General features: G+C 45.1%; 1 protein-coding gene across 1 annotated transcript in view; it reads left to right on the plus strand.

Moving 5' to 3' along the window:
• Window positions 1-2,816, plus strand: part of LOC122559447 (serine/threonine-protein kinase 38-like) — a 64,308-nt gene extending 61,492 nt beyond the window's left edge. Inside the window, exon 14 of the mRNA XM_043708897.1 lies at window positions 1,390-2,816. Within this exon, the coding sequence (XP_043564832.1) occupies window positions 1,390-1,517 (128 nt within the window). The 3' untranslated portion in view covers window positions 1,518-2,816. The remainder of the gene's footprint in view (window positions 1-1,389) is intronic.
• Window positions 2,817-13,122: the final 10,306 nt, after the last annotated feature.

A 13,122-nucleotide genomic window follows, 5' to 3' on the forward strand; every position in this document is an offset into this window, starting at 1 on the left:
CACTAGCTTTCGGAGCGATGCTCCTTCAGGTGGTAGTGGAGGGCTCAATCCTAACACAGAATTTATAGCAAAAATTTACAGTGTGATGTAACTGAAATTATACATTGAAAAATTAATTGTCTGTTAAGCCTTTCATCTGTTAGAATACAGTGATAGTTTCACTTCTTTCATGTGCACTCACTACACACACACACACACTTTCTCACACTCACAACTCACAACCCAGACAGACACACGCACACAGACAGACAAAGACCCACATGTACACATATATTTTGTGGGGTGAATTTGTACTTGCAGGGTTACATTGTATTTTGCTCAAAAACTGCACGCATTCATGTAGAACTCCGTTATCTCACTTTTTAGATTAGAATCAATCTAAACATCAGGTCATAGACAGAGAACACAGGGGGCCAGCACCTTCAACATATTCTCTAGCGATCACCATTGTTAACAGCTAACCTGAGAATGCAACTTTTTAAAAAAAAAGGGTTTTGTGATTACACATGAAAGAAGTGAAACTATCACTGTATTCTAACAGATGAAAGGCTTAACAGACAATTAATTTTTCAATGTATAATTTCAGTTACATCACACTAAAGTTTTGCTATAAATTCTGTTAGGATTGAGCCCTCCACTACCACCTGAAGGAGCATCGCTCCGAAAGCTAGTGTGCTTCCAATTAAACCTGTTGGACTATAATCTGGTGTTGAGAGATTTTTATCTTCAAGGCAGGCATCCTTGCAAGAGGATTCTCAGTAGGGTCAAAATCAACAAGGTAAAAACAATGACTGCAGATGCGGGAAACCAGAGTCTAGATTAGAGTGGTGCTGGAAAAGCACAGCAGGTCAGGCAATACTTACCATTCAGCCAATCCAGCCGCTGCTGTACGTGTTTGTGAAATCACGGACTGCACTACTTCAGCTGGACGCTGGTCAGAGTTTGTGATGCTGTCATAACTGGCTGGCAGTTGTTGCTGGATCAGTAATTAAAAATCTCAGCCCAATCGTGTGGTTTTTTTAAGTAAAAATTGAACGTGTGGAGCTAGTATCTCAGTGACCATTCGTGCTCTGGCTCCAGGCACTAAGTAACTTACTCCTCTGCCTGTTGTTCATTGGCTGTGCGGCCTCTTGGAGTGTCCCAAGGCTGTGCCAGGTGCCATTTCAATGCACGTTTGTTCATTTAGTTATCTCTAACTCATTAGACCTGCTATTGTCAGGCAGGAGGGGGAATGGGATAAGCTGCTGAGATCTTGCAAAGGGCCAGAACTGGTATAGTGGGTCGAATGGCCTGCATCAGTGCTACAACCGTTCTGTCATTCAGTGCTGTGTTGGTGCCGAGTCTTTCAGTTGTGGCTAAACACGTCTCATTCTTTGTTTGTTCTCTCAGCGCCCAACATGACTGACACGGATTATAAATCGAAGGACTGGGTCTTCATTAACTACACCTACAAGAGGTTTGAGGGCCTGACTGCTCGGGGAACGATCCCATCGTACATGAAGGTGGGCAAGTCATGAGGACTGCTGTGGTCACTGCGGCCTGTGTGCGTGTGTGTCTCTCTCTCCCACCACCCTGAGGACTCACTGTTACACACCCCCAAACGCCAGGTCACCCAGAGTTCTGCTGGATTAGAATTCCCTGCAGCTCAATACCTACTTTTTATTGGAACTTGTTCGTAGAACAAAGGATGCCGCATACTTGCTTGGGATCGCTTCCCAGCCGGAGAATTAAAACCAGCGGCCACTGTTGGATGTTTTAATTTAATGTGTGTGTGTGTGTGTTGTAGTTGGGATTCAGTGTTCCAATATGTGGCTATGTTTAAGCTGCACGTGTGAGTGAATGTGGTTGGAGTATTTGCAGCTTGTTCTGTGAGATCTGAAATCTGGTGCAGTGTAGTATCAAGAGCGTGTGTTGCGAGATTGTGACTATCTTGAAGCTGTGCAGCAGCTGTCAGGAATAGAGTCCTACCCCCCCATCCCCAGTCCGACTGATTTGAAATTCCCTGTCTGCTTTCGATTCTCATGGTCCTGGTATTGAGCCCAGAGCCTTGACCCAGATGGACATTCCTTTTTGCAGCTCTGAGGGAGTGCTGGATGAGATGTTAACCGGAGGATCCAGTCTGGCCTCTGGGCTAAGCCAGGAAAGGGCCTACGCTGCTACACTGAGGAAGAGCAGTGCATGCTCCCCCACTGAAGTCCTGCATCAATATATTATCTCTCAGTTGACATGACTGAAAGAAAAGCTGGTCATTCACCGCATTGCTGTTCGTGGGAGCTTATTATGTACAAATTGGTTGGCATGTTTCCTACATTACTACAATATCCCCATCCTTCGTTGATTGAGTCTTCCTGGAGTGGTGAAAAGTGCTATATAAATGCAAGACCATTTCCCTCTTTCAGCTCCCCTCCACACTGCCAGTTCCCTCCCACAAGGAATGTACTCCTTTGTGTCTCTTTCTGTGGAGGGAGAGCAGAGAGTTCAATGTCCCCCTCAAACACGAAACTCATTATCTTCCACATTTGTGTAATTGCATCAGGGAAGCTGCTGTTTGCCAGGTCAGCCTGGACTCTCGTAATATTATCTCCCAGTTTAATTAAACATCCAGAGTCAAGTTAAACTACAAAGAAATACTCGCTGTGGGTGTGTTTTGTGTGTGGGTGGGTGTGTCTGTGCGTGTGTGTAAAACCTGTAGAAGTCTTGTTGCCAGGCCCTTTAGATTGAGACAGTATCTTCTGTTACTCTGTGTGACATTGTGCCACTTTCGCGTGTAGCAGACTTCCATTTCTTATTTTATTTTTAAAGAAAACCAAAGATGACTTTATTCTTAGGATCCTACAGATCCATGTTGGGAATGTTCTTGACTGAAATGTTGGACTTTTTTTTAAGTTGAATAATAAAGCTGATTTCTGACCGTTCCTTTTTAATTATTGGGAGTAATGTGATAAACGATAGCTCTTGTTTTCTGCTGCATTTCCCCACTTACTTTACCCTTTTCCAATTCCTTCCCTCATTTCCTACTCTCCCCTCTCTTCCCCACCCCCTCGTTTATTCCTCCTGCACTTCTTATAAATACCATAGATAAATATGAGTAGCTCAGAGGCTGGACTACTTCACTGTCGCTGGGTCAAAGTCCTGCAATTCTCTCCCTAAGGGCATTGTGGGTCTGCCTACAGCGCAGGGACTGCAGCGGTTCAAGAAGGCAGCTCACCCCCACCTTCTCAAGGGGGCATCTAGGGAAGGGCAATAAATGCTGGGCCCAGCCAGTGATGTCCATGTCCCAAAAATAAATAAACAATTGTTTCCCCACACTGTGCCTGGATTTTTATTACTGGGTTGTGTGCATCACTCAGTGTAACTGTCCCTGGAGAAGGTGGGGGTGAGCTGCCGCCTTGAACCACTGCAGACTGTAGACGCACAATGCCCTTTAGGGAGGGAAATGCAGGATTTTGACCCAGCGACAGTGAAGGAACAGTGATAGATTTCAGGATGGTGAGTGGCTTGGAGGGGAACTTGCAGGGGGTGGTGTTCCCATGTATCTGGTGCTCTTGTCCTTCTAGATGGTTGTGGGTTTGGAAGGTGCTGCCTGAGGATCTTTGGTGAATTTCTGCAGGGCATCTTGTAGATGGTACCCACTGCAGCTACTGAGTGATGGTGGAGGGAGTGCCACTCAAATGGGCTTGCTTGTCAGTATTTCATTTTCTGTAGAAACGTCAGTGAGGACAATAAAACCTTTTGACAAATGGTCCTGGAGGACTCTGGAAAGTTGCAGTATTCCTTGACACCAGCAGGGGGCAATGCTGGTCTAGTTTTGAAACGAATGGAGAATTATCAAAAGATCCCAGAATTCTACAGGTTAGGAAGATGCACCAGCTCATTCATGAGTATCATTTCCTGTTGCCAATCTCCCACTTTCCCCAGTACCCCCTCACATCAGATGATTACTTGGATAGAAATAATTCTCCAGTGCCCTCTTGAATGCCTTGGGTGAAGGCTGTGAACTCCCAGGTGGAGTACAGGACAAAGGAGGGTCATTTTTTAAAAAAAAAACTTGAAGATTTGCTCTCTGTGTAGATCAGTGCTCCATTTGTTGAAAATGTTTGATTTCTCGGATGTAGTGTCATTTTCAGGGAGATGTATTTCTCTCATTATACACACAGCCCTCAGTTTCCAACACAGAAGCAGGCCATTCAGCCTGACTGATTTGTGGTGATATCCCTCTCAATGACCAGCACTTCTTAATTCCCCCCCCCCCCCACTTCCCTCCCTTGTGTTTATTGAGCTCCATGATTTTTTATCCATTTCCTGGTCCTATTATTAAATTCTGTGGTACCCCTCTGCCTCCTCCCATCCACCAGATATTTATAATAAAAGATAAAAATGAAACCAGGAACACTATTGAATAAAGGGATGTGTTTCATTAAATTTCAGAGCAAAATTCTGGCGTAATTCTCAAAACAATGTGTGCATTTCACAGAATTTGTGAAGGGCATTTGGGGGATCATGGCCATAGAATCAGCAAGCAGAGAAGAGACCCTTAGGCCCATTGAGTTTGTACTGTCTCCTGCCACTTACATTAGGCCCACAGCCATGAATGGTATGGCACATTGTGCTCAGCCAACATTTTAAAGGTTATGAGGTTTCCTTCCTGAACTCCTCTCACAGGCAGTGCATTCCAAACCCCCACCACACTTGGGATAGAAATGTTTTCCCCTCATCCCGTCTAAACCTCCTGCCCTTCACCTTAAGGGTATCCACTCCCTTGTTATTAACCCTTAAACTAAGGGGAACAGCTGCTTTCTCTTATCCCGTCATGTCCCTCTTAATCTTACACACCTCCATCAGGACCCCCCACTCAACCTTCTCTGCTGCAAAGAAAGTTAAAAGTCACACCAACATCAGGTTATTGTCTAACAGGTTTATTTGGGAGCACTGTGCTCCAAAGGAAACGACCTGAGTTTGTCCGGTCTCTCTCCATCAGTGAAACGCTCCATCCCAGGCACCATCCTGGTGAATCTCCTCTGCACCCTCTCCAGTGTAATCACATCCTTTCTATAGTGCAGTGACCAGGACTGTACACAGTACCCCAGCTGTGGCCTCACCAAAGTTCTGTACAGCTCCAACATAACCTCTTCTAATCTCTGTCACAACTGTACCGAATGCTGCTTTAACTGCCCTATTAACCTGTCCTGCTGCCTTCGGAGATCTGTGAACAAACCCCACAAGATCCCTCCGTTCCTCTGAACGTCCACAAGAAATAGGAACAGGAGTAGGCCATTCGGCCCCTCTGCTCTGCTATTCGATAGGTTCATGGCTTCTCTCCCTCTCCCTGTAACCCTCGATTTCCTGACTGATTAAGAATCTATTGATCTCAGCCTTAAATATCCACAAGGGCACTACCCCACAGTCAATAGGTGTGGAGCTGGAAAAACACGGCATGTCCGACAGCATCGGAGGAGCAGGAGAGTTGATGTTTTGGGCTGGGACTCTTCGTCAGGAGTGAAACAGCTTGAAACATCGACTTCTCTGCTCCTCCGATGCTGCCTGACCCGCTGTGCTTTGCCAGCTCCACATCTGTTGACTCTGGCTTCCAGCATCTGTCGTCCCCTCTGTCTCTGACCCCACCCCCACTGCTCTTTGTGGTAATGAATACCAAAGACTTAGTGCTCTGAGGAAATTCCTCATCTCAGTCCTAAAGTGTGCCCCTTTTATCCTGAGACTCTGCCCTCTGGTCCTGGACTCTCCCATGAGAGGGAGTATCCTCTCAGCGTTGACCCGGTCAAGTCCCTTCAGAATCCGATGTGTCTCACTGAGGTCACCTCCCATTCCTCTAAACACCAGTGAGTCGAGTCCCAACCTGTTTAACCTTTGCTCATAAGACAATCCCTCCATATCTGGGATCATCCTCGTGAACCTTCCTGGACTGTCTCCAATGTAATGATACCTTTCCTTAAATAAGGGGACCCTGGATGTGCAGTTGTAGTAAGGCTTCCCTAATCTCTCACTCCAAACCCCTTGGAATAAGGGGCAACATTCCATTCACCTTCCTGATCCCCTTGCTGATTGGATGCCTCAAAGGCAGGACAACTGTATAATGATATTGTCACTAACTCAGTAATCCAGAGACACTGATAATATTCTCAGGCTGTGGATTCATATCCCACCATGACAGATGGTGGAACTTGAATTCAAGTAAAATCTGGTGTTAAGAATTGAATTATTGTGAAATGATTGTCACAAAGTTCTATCTGGTTCCCTACTGCCCTTTATTACAACAGTCTAACCTTTACTATTTCCAAACACCACCATCACCATATTGTCATGTCCCACAGACCCTCAGTGGTTAGCACTGCTGCCTCACAGCGCCAGAGACCCGGGTTCAATTCCCGACTCAGGCAACTGTCTGTGTGGAGTTTGCACATTCTCCCCGTGTCTGCGTGGGTTTCCTCCGGGTGCTCCGCTTTCCTCCCACAGTCCAAAGATGTGCAGGTCAGGTGAATTGGCCATGCTAAATTGCCCGTAGTGTTAGGTAAAGGGGTAAATGTAGGGGAATGGGTGGGTTGCGCTTTGGCGGGTCGGTGTGGACTTGTTGGGCCGAAGGGCCTGTTTCCACACTGTAATGTAATCTAATCTAAAAAAAAATGAGAGAAATATTTGCTTTTCTCAACGAAGGCAGGAGGCAGCCCTGACTATGTAAGTAATTGTACATGTTTATGAGTGGCCCGGCCAGTTACCCTATAAATTCTTTATAAAACTCAGCCTGGAATCCGTCTGGTCCAGGTGCTTTGCCACTCTGAAGCTGCCTCACTACCTCCTGTACTTCCTGGGTTGCCAGGGGTCATTCAAGAACGACACCTGCCCTGATGTTGCCCAGCAGGGATCTCTTTTGGTATTTTCAAATACGAGACTTTATACAAAAGAAGACCACATTGATAATCAATCCTTACAAATCGGATAGGGAAAGGAGAGTGCTCTGGCTGATGGCTCCGCCCTCGGTCAGTACTCTCTAGCACTGACTTATGCAATAAGGTCTCGAAGGACCTGGAACGGTTATATAAAACCTAGAGGCAAGAATTAGGGTTGGAAATTTCCTTAGAGATGTGGGAGGATGTCTGGGAGAATGCTAGGAGGATCTCTATTTGTAACAGAACTCATGCCACTCAATTGAAGATACTCCACAGGGCCAGATTTTTTAAAGAAAGACTCCATCTTCCTCGTTCTGTCCTCACAGTCCTGCGACTTATACTTCCTAAAGGCTGCATTGATCTTTTTACGATTATAAGTCAGGGTACTGGTACTCTCTCTAATAGATGTAATGGCTTGGGGAGCCTTTTCCTTTCTGGCAAGGTACGTTAGATACCTGCCAGGCTTGTCACTCTATTCAAATAATATCTGCTTTGCGAATAATATTTCCCTCTTTGCTGTTTGGGTAAGTGCGGTATTCGAGGCTGTCCTAAGGGCTGTGATCTGCTGTAGTTTAGTAATGGACGGCCTATCAACACACGCTGTTGCTCTCGAGCAGACCCTGTTGCTCTCCCTTTTGTCTCTTCTGTGTTGCAGAATATGAGATGACCAGGCCTCGCACGTATGCCTTAGCAGTCTCCCACATCACCGAAGGGTTATCGGCCATGCCTGAGTTAATATCCCAGAAGATTTTAAATTCCTGCAAGAAATATTTTATGAACTTGCTGTCCTTCAATAAAAAAGGGTTCATACGCTAATGTCAGGGACCTAACCCATCATCACTAGGCTTAACCTCCATATTTACTGCGGCGTGGTCAGAAATAGTTATATTACCTATTTTACACGACAATATCGAATTCAAAAGGGTCAAGGGGACAAAAAAAAAATCAATTCTGGTATGGCACTTGTGTGGGTTAGAGTAGAAAGTAAAGTCTCTACCCTGGGGGTGAAGGCACCTCCACAATCTATCAGCCCCAACTCCCTATTCAGATCCGTCAGTTGCCTAGATCTCAGAGATATGACTGCAGAGCACCTAGGTATCCTGTTCGTCTCTGGGTCAATAATACAACTAAAATCTTCTCCTATAATTGTATGGCAGACCCCAAGAGCCATCAACTTAGAGAACACTTTCGTTACAAATTTAAAAGAGTGAGCCGGGAGGCAATAAAGATTCAAAATCCCGTATTCCTCTCCATATATTAGGGTTTAAATCAATATATACTGTCCAGACTCATCTTTTATCTGGCTTAACATTTGGAAGGGAAGACTCTTCTGAATAAGAATAGCTACTCCCCAGCTTTTTGAGCTGAAAGATGAAAAGAACACCTGGTCAAACCCACCCTTTTGCAGGTTTGAGTGTGCCTTATCAAGTAGATGTGTCTCCTGTAAGAGAGCTACATCAACCTTTTCTTTTTTAAGACTTGATAATATCTTTTTCCTTTTGATTGGCGAGTGGCTCCCCTTGACATTCCAGGTGCATCACCTAAACGAATGGCTAGCCATGATCGTCCAGGCAGGCCAGAGACTACCCAGGAGAAAGAACCCAACCCAAAAGACATTGAATATAGACCATAAAAAGTTCACGTATAAAAAAAACTCTTTAAAACAGTTAAATCAAAACAACTAAGAACTACTCCAAAATAAAAATAACATAAAATATATTTTGAGGGAGATTTGCCCCCTTGCTCACAGGGGGCACTACTACCTTCCATTAACCCCAGGGTGCAGGGCCTGGAGTGTAGGGAGGTTAGGAACATGGCATCAATTTCCAAGGAGGGTGCCTGTAAATTGAATATCAGTTAGTGACAGGGATTGAATCTCAGTCAGTGACAGGGATTGAAACTCAGACTGTGACATGGGCATTTAAGCGGGCATTGGATAGGTATATGGAGGATAGTGCGTTAGTATAGGTTAGGTGGGCTTGGATCGGCGCAACATCGAGGGCCAAAGGGCCTGTACTGCGCTGTATTCTTCTATGTTCTATGTTCTATAACCTCTCCCAGCTAGGGCCCTGCCCTCGGCCCAGGCATTATAAAATAAAATAAATTCCAGTATCTTATAAAACAGTTAACAGTGTGTGACCCACCCACCCCTCCACACTATCACCTAGATATACTTAACAAAACAGCACAAGATAAAAATATATAAGATTACAAAATTAAAATCCCAGCAAGTATTAAGTGACTCTGGAGGCCTCCAGCAACATTTGTTTTTCTCTATAATGTTGAAGTCGAACTAGGATCAGATGGGGGTCCAACCCAAGCCTGCGTACAGCGACCCGGAGGGCCCGCTCCACCCGTACCCAGCCCAGCTCCGACTCCAGTTTCAGCAGCTGTGGGAGCCATTGCTCCAGGAAATCCACAAGCTGGCCTTCCTTCGGCCGTTCGGGAAGGCCCAGCAACCAAATATTTTTCCGACGACCTTTCGAGGCTGTCAGTAAGATCCTCCAGGGTCCGGACTTGCCGCTCCAGAGCCCGGACCTGACCTACGGATGACTCAGCAGCAGTCTCCAAGGCTGCGGCCCGTTGCTCCGCCCCTCCAACACTACCCGAGTTTCCAAATCTCTCAGTCATGCTTCTGTAGCATGACTGAGATCAAGTCCCACCTGGACCAGGTCTCCTCGATGGACACATCATTCTTCTCTCAGAGTTTAACAAACTCCGAGATCAGGATCACCGCCACAGGTAAGACCCCCCGCGATAGCCGCGGACATCTCTGCTGCTGCTGTGGGAGGGGTCCCTGCCTGTTGTGAACTGCGGGTGCTCTTGCCCTTAATCATTTTTTAAAAAGCACCAAACTGTTAAAGTTTGATGCAAAATAGCTAAGGATGATGGGCAGAAACTATTTTAAGTGATTTAACAGGTGAAGTGAAGGTGGGCACCCCATTCTGCCCGAGTCTTGGGCAGAGCTCTGCAGACTCAGACCTGCTGGGTTGCCGCCATCTTGGATCTCCCAATCAACCTGCTATTGCACACCTCCGGAGCAGTTAGGACTTGAACCCAGGCCTCCCAGTCCAAGGGTAGTGACACACCACAACAACCCTAATTCCTCAGAGTAGTGTCCTCGGCCCAAATACCTTCAGCTAAGTTATGACCTTCTCTCTGATGTCAATTGTTGTAAAAGTCCATCTGGTTCATTATTGTTCTCAAATTGAAGAATTCTGCCATTTTCACTTGGTCTGGCCTACATGTGGCTCCAGGTGGCGTTTGGAGTTTGAGCAATTAGGGCTGGGCAACAAATGAGCAATTCCCACATCACTACAAAAACAAAATGCTTTTTAAAGTCTTATTTGCTGACTAAGCTTTGAATGATTTATGTTAATGTCTGCTAATGTGGTGCCAACATGTATCTTATAACTGCCCAGTAAAGTAACTTGGGACATTATTTACAATACAGTTAGTTTAGAAAAGATTAAGTATCAATTGTTCAGGTTTAATGGATTGAACTGGCCATTGATTACATTGTGCTCCATCATTAACATAGCTCGGCTTCATTTCCCTGAGCAGCCTCAGCTGTGGTTTTGATGTTTATCTCTAGAACTTACTGAACTGAAAAAAGAACTGAAGGTTGACACATTCTTTGAGAATCACAAAATACAGATTTAAACTTCCCCTTTCACCCTGGCAAAGTGACACTTCAGCAGCCTGGAAATTGTCAGTTTCTGGATATGCCACTTCATTTAATGAAGGGGCAGTGCTCCAAAAGTTTCGAATAATTTCAAATAAACCTGTTTGACTATAACCTGGTGTCGTGTGATTTTGGACTTCATCCACCCCAGTCCAACACCAGCATCTCCACATCACTGTATATCCCTCAGTCTGCTGCCCGGTTGAACAAGTGTGGAGGAGCAGATATTATCATGATGGAGGAGAAAGTGTCTATTGCAGATGCTGGAGATCAGGGTCAAGAGGGTGGTGCTGGAAAAGCACAGCAGGTCAGGCAGCATCCAAGGAGCAGGAAAATCGATGTTTTGGGCATAAACCCTTCATCAGGAATGGTTCTCCCGCTCCTCGGATGCTGCCTGACCTGCTGTGCTTTTCCAGCAACACACTTGACCCCAATATCATAATGGAGTCAAGCTCAGTCAATACAAGTACAGCAAGATCCTTTAAATATCAAATGAACCATCACTTTGTTGAGCTGTGTTTTTTTTAAGTGTAGGGTTTGGGTCTGGAACAGGCAATTGGGAATCATACTTTACTACCTCACTTTGAGTCATATAGAGATGTACAGCATGGAAACAGACCCTTCGGTCCAACCCGTCCATGCCGACCAGATATCCCAGCCCAATCTAGTCTCACCTGCCAGCACCCGGCCCATATCCCTCCAAACCCTTCCTATTCATGTACCCATCCAACTGCCTTTTAAATGTTGTAATTGTACCAGCCTCTACCACATCCTCAGGAAGCTCATTCCATACACGTACCACCTTCTGCAAGAAAAAGTTGCCCCTTAGGTCTCTTTTATATGTTTCCTCTCTCACCCTAAACCTATGCCCTCTAGTTCTGGACTCCCCCACCCCAAGGAAAAGACTTTGTCTATTTATCCTATCCATGCCCCTCATAATTTTGTAAACCTCGGTAAGGTCACCCCTCAGCCTCCGACGCTCCAGGGAAAACAGCCCCAGCCTGTTCAGCCTCTCCCTATAGCTCAAATCCTCCAACCCTGGCAACATCTTTGTAGATCTTTTCTGAACCCTTTCAAGTTTCACAACATCTTTCAGATAGGAAGGAGACTAGAATTGCACACAATATTCCAACAGTGGCCTAACCAATGTTTTAAAGACAGAATTGTGAAATCCTGCCTCAGTGCTGCAGCTATAGCCAAGTTTGATTTGAGCAGAGATTGGGGGGGGGGGGGGCACGCAGGCAGGATGAAATGGGAAAAGAGTCCGCTGAAGGATACCAACAAATTAAGCGAGCGAGCAGAAGCTCATCAAATGGAATACAATGTGGGGAAATTGGCAGGAAGAAGAGAGAAGCTGCATATAATTTAAATGGAGAAAGATTGCAGGGAACTGCAGTAGAGGGATTTTGGAATTCTCATCGACAAAAATGCCAGCACCCACGTTTAACAACTCAGGGAAGTCAAATGGAACGCTGGCTTTTATTTCAAACAGAATGGAGTATAAAAATAAGGTGTCTTTGCTAAAACTACACAAGGCGCTGGTCAGACCACAACTGGAATACTGTGACTACAGCTTTGGGTCTTTAAAAGAGTACAGAACAGTACAGGCCCTTTGGCTCTCTATGTTGTGTCAACCTTTTATCCTACTCCAAGATCAAACTAACCCTCGTACACTACATTTTACTATCAGTCTATCTTTCTTTAGATAAAATGTCATTGGAGATAGTGAACATTCTCTGCACTAAGCTGATCTCAGGTAAGAAGGGGGTGTCTTAGGAGGAGAGGTCGAGTAGATTGGGCCTGAACTCACTGGAATTTAGGATAATAATAAACAATCTTAACTTCCATGGTTCATCATTCCCTTCTTCCTCACTGGAATATTTCTTTGGAGCATGGGCTATTTTTGTAATGTCTGCTATTGACCTTTAACCATTCTTGCTGCTAAACTCCTTCACCAGTCCATTCCAACCAGCACTGCCCTCATTCAACCTTAGTCCAGGTGTTTCTAACCCAGATTCCTCCCTCTCAATGAATGAAATTCTACCATGTTATGGTCACAATTTCCAACATGTGGAGTTGCTCACTTTCAAAAACATGCAGTAATCCTTGGTTTTTAAAACCGTTCTTTCCTTATTTCAGTCCATGATACTAAAATTCAAAGTTACTTACAGCTGTTACTGGTCAGTCAGTGATTTTTATTTAAAACTCAGGTCCAATTCTACTCTGACCCTGTAGTATCTAACTGATAGCTAGTGCAAAAAAAAAAAAGGTTGGTGTTGGGTGCAAAGGTCTAAAACATTTGTGCTATCTCCTTTGATTGATAGACAACTCCTTTACAAGTCTGTTAGTAATGCTAGGAACATAGAACTCCAACACAGTAGGGCTCTTGTAGTGCAGTGGAAGTGTCCTTATGTTTAAGCCAGGAGACCTGGGTTCAGGTCCCACCTGCTCCTGAGGTTGAAATAATACCTGAACAGCTTGTTTGGAAATTATCTAGAACTCCAACATTGCTGACAGGACTTGGAGTTGCCAGAT

This window comes from Chiloscyllium plagiosum, chromosome 19, assembly GCF_004010195.1.
Source record: "Chiloscyllium plagiosum isolate BGI_BamShark_2017 chromosome 19, ASM401019v2, whole genome shotgun sequence".
NCBI classification, from domain to species: domain Eukaryota; kingdom Metazoa; phylum Chordata; class Chondrichthyes; order Orectolobiformes; family Hemiscylliidae; genus Chiloscyllium; species Chiloscyllium plagiosum.